The following is a 16,023-nucleotide window of genomic DNA, read 5'->3' on the forward strand; positions in this document are numbered from 1 at the left end:
TCTGGGGATTTGTTCTTGGACGTGAATCTCGCCCCAGCAGAGCCCACGGTTCAGGAGCAGAATTAGAGGGTATCTTGAAGACCAAATGGTCTATCCTTTCTGTTTCTGATCGTTTCATTCACATTGCCTCAACGTGATGAACTGCTTCTCTGAGTTTTTTTTTCCAGGCCTTGAACTGCCAGTGAACTGAAAATGTGCCTTAAATAAGGTGATTAAATTCAAATAAGTTTTAATAAGGACATGAGCAAGAAATCTCATCTTGCTTCGCACCCGGCACTCGCAAGCACTTCCCCGCTGCGCAGCACTGTGACACTGGTCTCCTGCTAAGGTGGGGGAAAGGGAGCCCAGACCAGCACAGAGCTGCTTTGGACAGTTTCAGCATCATTTTAAATACATAAATTGTCCTTGTTTGTTTGTCAGTGTGGGTTTGGGGATCTCGCTCAATGATACCGGGGAAAACGATGGCTCTCCACCGGGGAGAAGTCTTCCCTGGTGGTGACAAGCATTTTTATCACTGATCTGTCCCAAAGCTCTGCTCAGGCTCAGCGTCTCTGCCCTGGGCAAAGCTCTGCCTTGCCTGCCAAAGCGGGGCTGGCAGGAGACACGGATGGGAACTTCGAGATAGAGCAATTCAGGGACCTTCCTCGATCCATGGAAGCCCAGGGAGATCATCCCACCGGCTCCTGCAAGCCTTACGCACGCTCTTAAGAAACTGAGGAAGGTACAAAAGGAGGAGGTGGGTACATCACAGGAGGTTTAATTCCAAGTCATGTTTAAATGCTTTTTGTTTAATTGTCTTTGCAACCAGACAAGTAAGGGAGCAAAGACTTTCACGTGCTGTATCTCAGCTGCCCTCGGACAGCTTTATCCTTCTGGACATGGTGGAGACAGAGACAGAAGGGGCTGGGGGGTCCATAACAACGTTATGGAGAGCTCTCCAACCACTCAAGCGAGCCAAGAGGCTCCCATCAAACATAGGCCTGCTCTCCCAAGGCAGGACGCCGTGGGCCACGTCGCGGGAAGGCAGGTCCTGCTCCTGGGAGCAGCCAACGTAGGCACTTGGGTGACCTGGCCATGAAAGGGTTCGTCAGTCAAGCAGAGGAACCAGCGGCTGGCAGCGAAAGCTGGGGCACATTCAAATTAGAAGCAAGGCCCACGTTTTTAGCAGCGAGGGTGATCGGTTGCCAGCGCAGACTGCCAAGAGCAGTGCTATCTTTGCAGCGGGGAAAAGCAAGAGCTGGAGCCTTCGCGAGAGGAACGCTTCGGTCAAAGCAGGAGCGATCCGTTTGCATCCAGACGTAGCTCGGAGGAGACGTATAGCATGCAACGTGCAGGAGACCAAATTATACGACACAACAGTCCCTTTTGGCCTGAAAATTTATGAACCTGTGATGGCTGTCAGGGAGAGTCTGCCGTACAGGGATGGACTGTTCCTTCACTGAGACGTTTCAGAGGACAATGATGGTCTTTGAAGGAGCGGGGGAGGGAGAATTCTTGTAATATTTTTAGCAGCGATTGCAGTACTCCCAACTCAGTCTGGGGCCGTGCTGTGTCCTCAGCCACGTTTTATGCACAGCCGAAGGATGAGTCCCCAGTAGGGAGGAGGGTACTGAGGGGAATTAGGGGGCTGCAGACCCCCTTCCTGAGATGAGGTCATGTAAGAGGGAGTCATCACGGGCATGACCCACTTTCCAAGTATCAGTTGCGGGGCCTGTTGCTGCCCCAGCCCACAAGCGCAGGAGAAGTCAGTTCCCCTCCAGTTGCAGCAGTCCTCCCTCAAGCCTGGCGTCTTCTCCAGGATGTCAAAGTCCACCGGAGAAGATGACTGGCTTTCCCGGAAAGGGAGCGCTGGCCCTGACGCAGCTCCAACGCCGCCAGTGCTCCTTGCTCAGAGCCTCGGCGTTATCAAAGCGGCGTCATCGCCGGGGCGGCCCTGCCCGGGACGCCCAGGGCGAGAGCAAAGGGCAGTGCAAAATCCCTTCCACATGAGCAGTTTTGTCGTGTCCAGGGGCAGCCCTGGAGATCCAGGTCAGAGCCAGGTGTCCGCATCCTGAATTGCTACAGCTTTGGCTGTAGTGATTATTTACCGAGGGCTAAGTCCCAGTGCTGCCTCTACAACCACAAACCCCCGCTTCGCAGCAGCTTTGATACCTCCATGGCTGCCTCCCCTCAGGGCTCCCCCTGGCCACACTAACATGGCCGCCCCAAGGAGGGGCCGGCCAGGCCACACTCAACATGGCCGCCGGACTACTCCACGCCGGGGCTGGCCAGGGCGCACTCGACATAGCCGCTTGGCCACGCCAGGAAGGATCCAGGCAGGCCACACTCAACATGGCCGCCCAACGTGCCGCAGCGCTGCCGCCCCACTCCCTCCAGGCTTGATGGACGTTGAGAAAGGCCAATCAGAGAGCGAGAAGGGGGTGGGGGCTGGGGCGGAGCCAGCAGGGTAGAGTGGCCCTGGGCGCAGGGTTGGGTGCGCCGTGCAGAGCTGCCACGTTGCTCTGCTCTTTGGCCGGCGCCAGCGGTGGCACTTGGGGGTGGCCCCAGTGGGGCAGAGGGGACGGGGACAGTGCTGTCCTCCCTGTCATGCTGCACGTAGAAGGTCTCCTGTTTGTCCTTACATTGCACAGCATTGCATTATTGCACTTTTTTGCAATATTGCACTTTGGGACAATATTGCACGTTATTCTCGTGCTGCAACCCCAAAGGGGCATCTTGCAGGGTGGGGGTCGCTTCATCAGCCCCCTCCAGACAGCAGCCTGCAAGTGGCCATGCCCTGACCTGCGTGCTGGCGAACACACGGCACAGCGGGATTAGCAGATCCTGGTGGTGCCGGACGGAGCGTGGCACGGTGGGATCAGCGGATCCCTGCTGCTCGCAGGCCCCGTCTGACCTAAAAGAGTCTCTAATTAACCCCACGAATTACCCTCATCGATCCTCCCAGTGCTGTGTCGCTCTCTACGTGCTATTTATTTGAGCAGCGATGACGTAACCCACAAGTCTTCATGCTGCAAACACAGCTGAAAAAACACCTCCCCCCTGAGAGCATGCTTAGTCTTAAAAAAAACTCGTATTCCCACTGAAACTAACGGCTTTAAGAGCGGCGGTTCCCCCCCTCTTCGCTCCCCTTTCTGCTGTTGAGAGCGGGGAGGGCGGGCCGGGGCCGGAACGCGGGGCGCGGGCCGCGGGGTGCGGGGGGGCGCCTGGCCCGGTGCACCGAGGCAGCGCGGGGGGCCGCTCTGCCCGCCGGACCCGCGCCGCCATTGCCCTGGGCCAGCATGAGCGCGGCGCTGCGGCAGGTAGCGCGGGCGGCAGGGCACCGGGCCCGGTACCGGCTCTGCGACAGGGGGAGGGGAAACGGCGCCCGCCGGGCTCAGGAACTGGGAGCGGGGCGGAACGGGGTCGCGACCGACCCGGCCCCGGTACCGGGGGAAGGAGGGGACAGGCCCGGCCCTGGTACCGGGGGGAAGAGAAGGGGGCTAGGCCCGGCCCCGGTACCGGGGGGGGGAGGAGGGGAACGGGTCGGCCCTGGTACTAGGGGAAGGAGGCGGGGGAGAGACTCGGTACCCAGAGAAGGAGGGGGACTGGGCCCCTCTCCAGTACCGGGGGCGGGAGGAGGGAGGGACAGACCCGGATCCGGTACCGGAGGGGGAGGAGGGAGGGACAGACCCGGATCCGGTACCAGGGGGGAGGAAGCGGGGACAGACTCAATACCAGGGGGGAGGAGAGGGGGACAGACCCAATACCGGGGAGGGGCCGGACGGACCCGGTACCCGGGGGGAGGAGGATACCGGTACCGGGGGGGCGGGGACAGACCCGGTACCGGGGGGGGGGGAGAATAGGGGGACAGACCCGATACCGGTACTGGGGGGAAGGAAGGGGGGACAGACCCAATACCAGGGGGGAGGAAGGGGAGACAAACCCGGTACTGGGGGGGAGGAAGGGGGGACTGAGCTGGTACCGGGGCAGAAGAGGGGGGGACAGACCCAGTACCAGGGGGAAGAGGGGGGACAAATCCTGCCCCGATACTGGATAGGGGGGACGGAAGGGATGGACCCAGCCCTGACACCAGGGAGTTGGGGGGACAGGCCTGACCCGGTGCAGACGCTGGGGTGTCCGGCCTGCCGCAGCCCCAGCAGCACATGGGGGGTCTCAGGGCTGTGCGTGGGGGTAGAGTTAGTGCCCCAGGCCCCCCCCTGCCTGTACCTGGGCCGAGGCAGAGACACCCCCCTCCCCGCCAGCCCTTGGGGCTCACCCCAGTGCCTGGGGGGGCCATTACAGCCCCTGGCCCTGTGGGGACCCGGCGGATCCCCGCTCCTCGTATGCCGAGAGGGTCTTGGGCGTCGTTTTGAAGGACGCGTCCTGGGAAGGATGCGAAAGCTTTGTGAATGTTTGTCGTAACGTTTGCGTGCTTCGTTGCAGGTTTTGTGCTTGGGGAAGAAAACCTGGCTAACACAGGTGGTTGCGCTCAGCCGGTGAGTCGTTTGACATCCAGCCTGATAACTAAAGCACAGTGCAAGGCATTAAAAACACTTGGTCGATTCTACAGGCTGTGCCGGAAAACATATATGATAAAAGAATAAAAACGTATATGATAAAAGAACACTTCTTGCCAAGGAAAGTTGTCTAACGGTGGAGGGGAGACTTTCAGAGGGTGCCTGGAAACTGGAAGGTCTGTAGGATGTAAAGAGGAGAACTAAAGGTGTCGGTAGCTTCTTGCTGGCCAGCCCTAGTAGCAAAGACGGGATTAGGTGGTAAAAAAGGAGGGAAGAAGTAATGCCTTTTAAAGTTTTAGGGCAGAAGGAAGTAGAGGAAAGAGTAAAGGTTTAGTTCCTTCCAAAAGACTGTTCTGTTTCTTCACCTTTTATTTGATGTCACTGAAGACCTTACTCTGGAGCAAGGAGGGGGTCTCGTCCTCAGTGTGTGCCCCACTCTGCTGGCCACAAACTTGGGATCTGCTCTGTGTCCGAGGATATCTGGGGATATATGAATCTTCATTCCAGGAGATTGGTTAGGTAGGTGGTGTTTCCATGGGTGGGTGAAGTAGCAGGTTTTAACTACTAACTTGTTTCTTGTAGAGCAGCAACACCCCAAGAAAGCCGCCTGTGTGCTGCAGGTAAGACTTCTCAGATTGTTAATTCAACGCAAGACGAAACATCTCTTACCTGAAAAAAGTCTTTCACATTTGAGTGTTTGTGTTGCCTTTTGGGTTTTTTTCAGGCATGTTTGGGCTGGTGCTGTCCCACTTCTACCAATACCTTCATTCTGGCCTTTCCTTCCGTTTCCTATTACTCTGTTCTTGCCTAAGCAGATGCTCCTAGGCATGTTATGCTGTGGAGCACTTCCAGCCAGACACTATTCCCTTTATTACTGCCCAGGAACTGACTTACACCCATGTGAGGTCCCACTTTAACATTTATTGAGCTGGTGTAGTCTGCTGTAGCAATTTAAAATAGAATTTGATTTTGATGCGGAGGCAAAGTGTAACTGAGTGCCTCAGATCCTCGGAGTTCAGCTTTTCTTTGCTGTTCTGAGCTTCATTTATTAAAGCAAAGGCTATTCAGGGTTTCATTTTACCCTGGAGAAGGAAGTATAAATAAAAGCTGATACCGTTTTGATTTGGTTTCCTAGCACATGAATATTTGAACAGGGCTGGATTTAAAATTAAGTGGGGCTTAGATCCATCATAATACCGTCACTGCCATCACGTAAAAGGAGACAGATGTAACATTTCATTAGCATCCTCAGCGTCCACTGGCACTGACAAGTCTGTCTTTGTTTGTTTGCCTGAGAATTCACCTGGGGAATGAGTCACCTTTGATCTCTTCCTCCTTTATTTGTTGCTTGCTGTAAGCGACTGTGAATTGCAATGGGCTTGCTGGGATACACAGGCTGTCTAAATGGGACACAGACCTCCTGCAGCCTTAGCCTGTCTTTGCCCTCTGGGGAAGAGCAGAGGACAAACTCTTACACCCCTGCGTGGATTTTTGGGCTCTTGCAACAGCCATAGCTGTTTGTCAGAAGAGGAGATGTCCACCCTTGGGCTGCAAACATGTTTGCTCTGCTTTCGTTTTAAGGTGATGTGCTTGTGGGCTGCCACAGACACTACAGATCCCGTCCTACGCATGGCATTGGGAAGTTTAAATATCTTCTCCCACCGGAGGTAGGCATAAAACTCCCCTACTTCTGCTCGCTTTCAATTGCTCGATCTGTTTAAAATATTGGTACTGTTAATTCCATGGCTGCTGAAGCATATTAAGGAGGAATTCGAGCAAGGTGGCAGGTTTACTGCTACTTTTTTCAGCAGAGACAGTTATATCTCATGAAGTACCCACTGACAGCGCATAGATACCTTCCTGTGTGCTGTACGTTGTTTACACTTCTAAGTGATTTGGGAGGGAGGAATCTCTTCCTAATGTTGAGTTTAACAACCCAACTTCAAGTTATTGCTGAATATTGTGAGCACGTCTTACTTGCCTTTAAACATTTTACATTCCCTGAAATTTGGAAAGAAGACAGTATTTGAGGAATGAGGAAACAATAACTCATCCTGACAGCTGCCTTGAAGGCAGGAACTGAAATAAAAGCAGTTTGTTTTCTACTGCTTGGTTTCTTCTGGGAGAAATTAATCATGGTGTGCATGTATTTTCTGTGTGACTTCAGTGGTGCTGCCATCCAAGAACTGAACTGCTGTACTTCAGAACATCTGTTAAGATAATGTCATCCCAGTTTCATAGTCAGGGAAAGTGAGCACAGGTGGGCTATGATTTTTTTTAACATAGTTCAACAAACCCTTCTCAGAAGAGAGTACCCAACCACTAGCATAGTCTCCTGTGTTGGGCAAGAGTTAATGTTTTTTTATTTCAAGCTGTGTCCAAACCAGATCTGCCTTTTTTTTTTTTTTTTTTTTTAATACAGGCTCCAAAGAGGAGAAAGGACAGAATACAGATGAAAGAGATAAATGTTGGGACTGAGTATGAGTATGGAGACATCAACATTCAGATGACTTCCTATGATATGTGTCTTGTGGAGCATTTTGCTCGATACGTGCATAAACTCTGCAACCGACTCTCCATTAAGGTCAATGAAAGGTATAAAGAACGTGGCTCTGTGTGTTTGTCATCCCTTGCGGTTGCAGTGCATTAGGCCATGTGAGGCTCATGGTTGGTGATCCTTGCACACAAGGACACAGTACAATCTTGTGCTAGATGCACGTAAATCTCAATCTTCTGTCATCTGCCTGGTGTTCCCTTGTATCTGTCTCATTTGTCTGTACAGTTTTGGAAACTTATTCACGTAAGCCTGAAATAGAATTGTTAAGACACTGAATGAATAAATCTCAAGGGAAAAATAGCTGTTATTTTTCATCCCTTTGAGAAAAGTGCATAAGCCTGTGGGCGCGGAGCCTAGAAATGCAGGCAGGAGTGTTGCCGAGTTTTCCCACTGTTCTTTCTTGCCGTCATTTCATCCAGGCTCTTTCCTCTGTTTGCATGTTGTGGAGCAGGCAGTGGTTGCCATACAGACCAGCTAGAATGAGCTCGGGAAACCGCTGCAGTGAGGACTCTGGGAGAGCCACACGCACCTCTAGTTTAGCAGTGGGTGCTTTAGTGGAGGATGCCTCAGTTGCACACGAGATCTCTGATTCAGGTCTATCCGGGAGCAGCTTTGCAGGTGTGAATGAGTCTGAGGAACATGGCAGAGCTCGTTGGTTCCTGCAGTGTGCTTTGAGGAGCTGTGGTCACTGGGAGAAACACTGCGTTGCTGTACTGAAGCAGAACAGCTAATGGTCTGAAATTATCCAAATTACCTGAAATGTGTATCTTCACCTCTGAGTATAAACGCTGGTTCCTGCTTCATGCTTATTAAACCTATCAAAAAATCATTTCCTTCACATTCATCCACCTTGCTGAACTGTCAGCTTTGGATCTGAAATCCTGTGTCCACAGATCAATAGCATGTAGTCTCTCTCTGTGACATCTTTTGCACCAAACAGCACTAAAAGCTGTGACACGTCCGCGGCTTTGCTAGGTGTCCATTTCAGGAAGCGTACCCGGTGACACTCAGAAATTATAACGCTGTCCACTGTGATGAGCTTGAAAGCATTCCCAGAGAAATCCTGCAGCCTGAGGCTATTTATAGCACTTTAAATGTAAAGCGTTATTATCCTGCCTCGTACTTGTGCCCTCCAAGGTTGGACTTGGTGTGCAAAGTTCAGCATGTGCAGAAAGATACAGTTTGTTCTTTAACAGAAAAATGGATCAGGCAAAATGTAGGAGAAGGGAGTATTTTTGTCCCTCTCTGCAGATGAGAAACTGAAGCAGGTAAAGGTTATATGGTTTGCTCAGAATTGCCCAGGAACTCTGTAGCAGACAGAGGTAATGAACCCAAATGCAGTGAGCGTCCTGTCCTGGACCGTAAAATTGTCCTCTTGTGCAGCTAGTAGGATGTAGTCTGTTATTGATACTGTGAAAATCAGATGGGGAGACTGAGGTCTGTGCATTAACATGGATAAAAAGAGAACAGACCTAGTGCATGATCTTACACCCGTTAAATTCACGTAGGTGAAAATAATGTCTTCTGAGTGGTGTGTTGCAGCAATGTCTCTTAGCTGTGTTCCTGACCAGTGTGAAGGGTATAACTGCTGATGAGGATAAACAGACTATTACAAAAGAAGTCATCACTTTTGCTTTCCAGCTCTCCTTCAACAATAAAGAAATTAAATAAAGTTCTTAGGCTGGTACTTACAGCTGAAAGAGGTCTTTGCTGGCAGTAGTGCTGCCAACTTCTCCCTTATCTCTCTCCAGTAAAACACCCGGCTTCTGCCCATGCTTGATTTGCAAGATACATTGTTTGCATAATTAATTCCTTATGAAAACTTAATCTTCTTCCACATTCCCTGCTGCTGGAAGTTGATTCATTCCTGTAAAGCAGTGCAAATCTATCCTCCCTGTCCTGAATACTTGACCTATGCTTCCTGCAGCTATGCGATGCCCACCAAGACCAATGAAGTGCTGTTCTCGGAAGAGCGAGGTTCCAAAATGCAGCTGGATGCGGTCCTCACTACCCATCAGAGGGTTGTCCAGGTATGAGCTGGCGTTTGCTGATAGCGCTGCTGCACTTGTGCAGCACTTCATATTTCAGGCTCTCGAAACCCGTTAACAATAGGAGTTAAGTCCCTTGATCAAACGGAAGGCATAATTGTGTGTAAATTGACTCTCTAAAAAGCCTAATTAGATCTCTTGCTAAAGGTTACTCACAAAGTAGAAGACGGAGAGATGGGATTCCTGGCTTCTCAATTTCAGCCATAAGATACAAAGAGTAGAAAAGTTGTGTTTAAGGATGAATGATTGCACAGACATGACGAAAATTAGAAATACCATCAGTATCATGACCAGTTTCAAAAGTGCCCAAGTAACCATTGAGGTAGGTAGGTATTTCTTCTAAGTGACTCTTTCCTTATTGTTAGTGTGTTCACTTGCTGTGTGCTAAACCTCTGTGAAGCTGGACTTTAAACCTACAGGTAGACATTTTTAACTGGAGAGAGTTAATGTGAGTTCCTGCATCTCCACAGCATGGAAAAGAGGCAAGAAATGTATTTTTACTGAGCAGGGGAACAGTGGTGGCTGCCTACGGCAGAACCCGCCGTGGTGAAAGCTGTCACAGAGGCAGAGGAGACGGTGCGGGCAGGGACAGGCAGCACAGTGCTCACAGAGGAGAGCCAAAACGAGAGCTTTGGGCTGTGCCGTGTGTCAGATGTGCACGCTGATGTAGGGAGTGCTTCTCTAATGGAGTGATAGACTGCCGCAGGCTCGTACTGGAATGGACTCTTTTCCTGGGCCATTAGTATAACGAGTCCATTTTATATTCGGGGTGTTTCGCTCCTGCAGTACTTTATTTCTGCTTTCAGATCAGCGGTTTGAGTTCGACATTTGCTCCAATACTCTTGGAAGTTATTCAGAGTAATCAGCCTGAAGGGGTCCATCTGTTAGTGAAAGAGGTACGTTTAATTTTACCAATGCAGAAAAAAAGATTGAAAATGAAAAAAAGCAAGCAGTTGCTATGTATGGGATGGATTTGCTTTGAAACTACAGACTTTGTCCCAAGACTGCCAGTGTCTACTGTTGATTTACAGATACCCAGTGTCTCCCAGAACTTGGCCTCTCTTAGTCTGTAAAAAAACCCCCAATACTGGTAATCTATTTTGTTTTGTTTTCCATTTGGAAATGGAAAGAAGTAGGGCCACAGAAGGTGCTTTCCCAGCCAATTCTGTAGATCTCTAAGAGATGCAGGTTGCAAGCTGCTTTCCTTTGCTCCTGCGGATTCCCTGTGGCTCAGGAGGAAATACTTTCCTTTAGCAGTGCTCCACAGCCTCTCTCCTGGGAATCACCAGGAACTTCATGGAGCAGTTGGTAGTAAAGTTAAGACTCAAAACCCAAATCCTGGGTCCTGCTCTCATGGAGTTTGCTCTGGGAGGGGTTATGCTTGTCTTCTGCAGGACCTCTCACCAGTTACCAGAGCACTGAGGACTTCAGGCCAGAGCTTTGCTCTTGGGCCACACCTCTTACTAGACTGGGGATAGGGAGATATTTAAACCCTTGTTTTACATTCAGACAAAACAGTCCTGGGAGCCCTGTTTATTCAAGGACTAAAAGATTTTGGAGCTGGAAGATGCATTAAATTCAAGTATGAAAATACCGTTGGCTTCTTAGTGGCCTTTGAAGAATGTTTAGTTATCTCTAGCTCTGGAAAAACACGGAATATAGGAGAAGGTCTCCCGAGTCCAGTAATCTTCTCTGCTTTGGTCACAGTCCTGTCTCTCTGCCTTAGGGCTGCCATTTCTTTTTTAATTTTGGCTAATGGTTCTTGTCTCTGGAGGGAGGACTGTGACATTGTGCCATCTGCAAAGTCATTGCAGTCTGAGGCAGGAAGCCCAAGGGAGAGACCCAAGCTGGTTTCATGAGACTGGCAATGTAGAAGAGAGCTTAAGGCTTTGGGATGCTCTTACGAAGCTCTGGAGAAAAAGCGGCAGCTCTCCTCAAGAAAGTAGGTACTGTGGTGATAGGCAGTGGCAGAGCTGGAGAGGTCTGGTTGACTCTTAGCATAAAGCAATGCTCACTCTTCCAAAATGTGATTTCTCACTTGGAAAAAAAAAAAGAGGGTTAGTCTTCCTCTTGATTTGGAAAAGCACTCAAGAGGTGATTTCTGACTTACCTGTTCTTTCCTCTCTCCACAGCACACAGAAGCAGACTTCAAGATCCGATTAAAGGCTCGACCAGAACTTGAAGAGCTGCTAGCACAGATGAACTGAGATGAGGAAGAATTGTCCATCCATTTCAGAGCCGTCCCTGGGAAATGGAAGCTTCTCCTTCGTGGCTGCTTGAGCCTCCAGAAAGTGACTGTGAGCACTGTACTTAGAAATTTGTGGCTTGGAAGAAATTTGCACTGTCATCAGGCATCTTTTAATAAAGACAAATGCATGTGTTTATCTGGCCAGTTTGTAGTCTGAGGGAAGAGGGTCCACAGTGAAATGTGGTTCCACTTGTTTCAGTTCTTCCTCTTTGTTTCTGCTTGTTTTGCTTTTAGTACATGGGGATTTCTGCGAGCTGCAGTCTGCAGAAGTCTCTGCAGGTTAATAATGCCAACCTGCACTGTTTGCTTAGGCAAAACTCCACTGAAGTCTAGAATTAGAGGCTTAAGAGCCAACTGCTAAAATCTGGTAGAAGAGTGTATAAGCACAGTCGAAGCGGCAGGCGGTGAAGGTCATCGAGCTCATGAGAGAGGAAGGGTCTGTTGCCTTTTGTCAGTCTGAAAAAGGTGATTGCCAGGAATTTTTTGAGGAACCTCTCTCCTCCCAGACTCCAGCTGTGGTAAATGCAGATTTCTCCCAGACACCCTGTTTCCCATCGTTGCACCCCAAATTCTCCCAGCTGCTGCGGAAGTGACCGTCCTGCTCCTTTCGTCAGCCGAAGGCTGAGACAATGTGTTATTCTTGCAGAGCCGCTTAGATCAGAGCTTTGCCAGCATGAATGGAGCCCTCAGAGCCCTGGGAGGCTTGAGGATGACTGTCCGCACGCAGCCGAACAATCGCTGCTTAACAGAAAAATGCCGCAGAGGCCGGTGACGGGAGGGCTGGAGCCATTCATTAGGCTGCGTATGCAAAAATACTCCTTGACTTGCCTTTCCTTAATTTCTGCCTTTCAAGGCATAAAGGATAAACTTTCCCCGGATCCCTTAAGTCAATCTACTTTCTGCAGCTGCCATTTGAAAAAGGAGCAACTGATGTGCGTTCAAAGGACAAATTTTAGAAGAGCGAAGTGGTTTGGGGAATTCCTCGAGACAGTGCCGGAGACCACTGCTTGGGCAGGGAGAGCTAGTAAAATCTGGGGTCTGATGCTCCTCAAACACTAGTTTTATGCGACGGAGTCGCGATGCTGCTGGCTGGCCAGCTGGGTGGAGGTCGCACTACGTGGTATCCTGCTGGGAGGTGACAAGGATGCCTTCATCGGGAACCAGCTTGGTCTGATTTACCGGTGGATTTGGGTCTCGAAACTCTGCCCCTGCCGATTTCCTAGCGCCTCCGACCGCCGCGGTAAAGCACGGGGAAGCGTCTGCTGTGTCTGGGAAGCAGGATGCTGCTGCGCTGTACAAAAGCTATTCACGGTGGCTGGAGCCCAACAGCCGCGCGCCTGCACACGAATACTGATCAGCCCCGACGTGCTGCTGGTATTTAACAACTCCGTCCCTCCCTGAGCCCAAGCGGGGAAGCAGGAGCTCAGCCCTGGGCTGCTGGAAAGCCGGGAAGGGCCAGTGTTTGGGGACAGCCCCTCTCCGCTCCTCGTTAGACCCAGTGGACGACGAGGCTGGCGAGATTGGCGGCGCTCGCCCTGTTCCCGGCCCCCAGCATCGCTCGCCCCGGCTCCTGCTTCCTCCGTCACGCAGTTCCTCCCCAAAGCCTGTTTTTTCCTCCGTTTTTAAGCGCCAGCTCTTTAAACCGAGGGAAAATAATGCCTTCATTAGCATTCTCCCTCAACCCAGGGCTGCGGCTTTTGGCAAACGGTGCTGAAACCCTCGTCAAGCTGCGCACGTCCTCCCGCATCCAGCTCCCTGGAAAGCGGCCCAAAAACCTCCCCATCAGCGAAAGCCAAGGGCGCTTTTCCCTTCCCGGCCAACAGCACGGGGGGTTTTCAAGCTGATTTGGCACCAGGTGCCGTTAAATGAGATCGGCCCCCGAGCAGCGGGTGGATTAAATCCGAATTGCAGCAGAAACTGGCTTCATGGTTTCGCACCCCCCTGGGGCAATCGTCCCCTCCGAGCCGTCCCCGGCTCTGCAGAGCAACACAAGCTCCTCAGGCAGGATGATAAACGCCACCAGATTTAATTTCCTGGCCAAAAATGAAGTGTATGTTTCACTGAGATACCTCTGCTCCTAAAAAAATCCCAAAATACAAGGAATATCTCTTTGTTGCAATGCTCTGTGATCTCCGGGATGCCGACAGAGCACGGGCCTATTCGGAGGAGGGCACTGGCATCGTGCCGGGGCGAGCGGAGCATCGCCGGCGGCTAGCGGTCGGCGGATCCCGAGCTCTGCCTGCGGCGCAGCTCCTCGGCTCGCTGCTGCTGCCGCTGGGCCATGCACTCGCGGAAAGCCTGCACCTGCGCCTGGCACCGGCGCCAGTCCTGCTGTGCCGCCATGCACTCCTGCACCGCGTGGTGCTGTGCCGCGCAGCCCGTCCGCGCCACCAGCGCGTCCACGGGGTCTTCCTCCTCCTCCTCGGCCGGCCGGCTCCACTTGTGGCCGGGTCCTGGCATCCTCCCAGATCCGGAGAGCGGGGCTGGACAGAGAGAGGAAGGTGTCAGGTACTGCTGCCCGGTGCCATCCGGGAGTCGTGCCCCCCTCCCAGGGTGCCCAGCACCCCATAACCTCTGTGGGCACCCAACAACCCCCCACACCCCCTGCCCTATGGGTGCTCAGCACCTTCGGGCACCCCCAAGGTGCCCACAACCCCCTAACCTTCATAGGTACCCAACAACCCCCCACACCCCCTGTCCTATGGGTGCTCAGCACCTTCGGGCACCCCCAAGGTGCCCACAACCCCCTAACCTTCATAGGTACCCAACAACCCCCCACACCCCCTGCCCTAGAGGTGCTCAGCACCTTCGGGCAACCCCAAGGTCCCCACCACCCCATAACCTTCATGGGTACCAAACAGCCCCATGCACCCCCTGTCCTATGGGTGCTCAGCACCTTTGAACCCCCCCAAAGTGCCCAGCACCCCCTAACCTTCATGGGTTCCCAACAACCCCATGCACCCCCTGTCCTATGGGTGCTCAGCACCTTTGAACCCCCCCCCCAAAGTGCCCAGCACCCCCTAACCTTCATGGGTACCCAACAGCCCCATGCACCCCCTGCTCTATGGGTGCTCAGCACCTTTGAACCCCCCCCCAAGGTGCCCAGCACCCCATAACCTCCATAGGTACCCAACAACCCCACACACCTCTGCCTTATGGGTGCTCAGCACCTTCGGGCACCTCCAAGGTGCCCAGCACCCCCTAACCTCCATGGCTACCCAGCAAGCCCCCACACCCCCTGCCTGATGGGTGCTCAGCACCTTTGAACCCCTCCCAAGGTGCCCACCACCCCCTAACCTCCATGGGTACCCAACAGCCCCATGCACTCCCGCACCTCCATGGGTGCCCAGCACCCTCTATGCAGCCCCCCAGGTGTTAGGGGCACTCTCTGTGCCCCCCCAACCGTATGGGCACCCAGCACCCCTCATACTTCCACGGGTACCCAGAGCCCTCCATGCAGCCCCGGCAGGTGCTCAGCACCCACCATGCTGCCCCAATGTCCCTCTTGGAGTCCAGCACCCATCATGTGCCCAGTGCTCCCTCCCCATGCAGCCCTCCAACTGGTGGGTGCCCAGCAGCCCCCATGCACCCCCATCACCTACAAAGCATCCTCCATTTCCCCCCAAACCATGGGTGCCCAGCACCCTCCATGAGTGCCCAGCAGCCCCCCACATACCACCCAAACCATGGGTGCCCAGCACCTCCCATGCACCTCCTCCAACCCATGGGTATGTAGCACCCCTCATGCACCCCCCTGGGTGCCCAGCACCCCCTTACACCCTCCATGCACCCCCTAAATCCATGTCCAGCCCCCCCATGGGTACCCAGCACCCCACAGACCCCCAAATGTGTGCCCAGCACTACCATGGACCCCACCATGGGTGCCCAGCACCCTCCCAGCTGCCCAACCCTGCACCTGCTATGGGTATCCAGCAGCCCCATGGGCCTCTTATGGGTGCCCAGACCCCCCCATGGGTGCCCAGACCCCTCTATGGACCCCCCCAGGGATGTCCAGCCTTCCCACAAACCCCTCCATGGGTGCCTAGACTATCTATGGACACCTCCTTGGGTGCCCAGCCCCCCACAGACCCCCCCATGGGTGCCCAGACTTCTCATAGACCCCTCATGGGTGCCTAGACCCCTCTATGGATGTCCCCATGGATGCTTGGACCCCTCATGGCTGCCTAGACTCATCTATGGACCCATGGGTGCCCACACCCCCATAGACGACCCATGGGTGCCTAGACCCTTCTGTGGACCCCCCCATGGGTGCCCAGACCCCTCATGGGTGCCTAGACCCCTCTATGGACACCCCCATGGGTGCTTGGACCCCCCATGGGTGCCTAGACCCATCTATGGACCCATGGGTGCCCAGACCCCCATAGACACCCCCCATGGGTGCCCAGACCCCTCTATGGACCCCTCATGAGTGCCCAGACCCCCATAGACCCTCCATAGCTGCCCAGACCCCTCTATGGACCCCCCCCCGAGTGCCCAGACCCCCACAGACCCCCCCAAGGGTGCCCAGACCCCTCTATGGACTCCTCATGAGTGTGCAGACCCCCATAGACCCCCCATAGGTGCCCAGACCCCTCTATGGACCTCCCCCATGGGTGCCCAGACCCCTCATGGGTGCCTAGACCCATCTGTGGACACCTCCATGGGTGCCAAGCA

The 16,023-nt window shown here is 53.2% G+C and overlaps 1 protein-coding gene and 1 non-coding gene across 2 annotated transcripts; one reads left to right on the forward strand and one right to left on the reverse strand.

Annotated features, from left to right (window-relative positions):
• Positions 1–3,160: 3,160 nt before the first annotated feature.
• MRPL48 (mitochondrial ribosomal protein L48) lies at positions 3,161–11,485 on the forward strand. Its single transcript, XM_026111468.2, has 8 exons — positions 3,161–3,299; positions 4,423–4,475; positions 5,079–5,116; positions 6,078–6,163; positions 6,919–7,091; positions 8,981–9,083; positions 9,908–9,997; positions 11,234–11,485. The coding sequence occupies exons 1-8, from the start codon at positions 3,279–3,281 to the stop codon at positions 11,306–11,308; spliced, it is 639 nt and encodes a 212-aa protein (XP_025967253.1). The 5' UTR covers positions 3,161–3,278; the 3' UTR covers positions 11,309–11,485.
• Positions 6,820–11,346, reverse strand: LOC112990003 (uncharacterized). Its single transcript, XR_010387343.1, has 2 exons — positions 11,212–11,346; positions 6,820–11,138 (listed from the first exon to the last, which is right to left on the reverse strand). It is a non-coding gene; the product is annotated as an uncharacterized LOC112990003 (transcript).
• Positions 11,486–16,023: the final 4,538 nt, after the last annotated feature.

The sequence above is a fragment of the Dromaius novaehollandiae genome, chromosome 1, assembly GCF_036370855.1.
Source record: "Dromaius novaehollandiae isolate bDroNov1 chromosome 1, bDroNov1.hap1, whole genome shotgun sequence".
In the NCBI taxonomy this organism is placed as follows: Eukaryota; Metazoa; Chordata; class Aves; order Casuariiformes; family Dromaiidae; genus Dromaius; species Dromaius novaehollandiae.

Bases quoted from the DNA above. Each gene is read 5' to 3' on its own strand.
- MRPL48 (XM_026111468.2), top strand. From the start codon at position 3,279: ATGAGCGCGGCGCTGCGGCAG. The intron at 5,117-6,077 runs GTAAGACTTCTC...TTTCGTTTTAAG, and splicing joins AAGCCGCCTGTGTGCTGCAG to GTGATGTGCTTGTGGGCTGC. The intron at 9,084-9,907 runs GTATGAGCTGGC...TTCTGCTTTCAG, and splicing joins CCCATCAGAGGGTTGTCCAG to ATCAGCGGTTTGAGTTCGAC.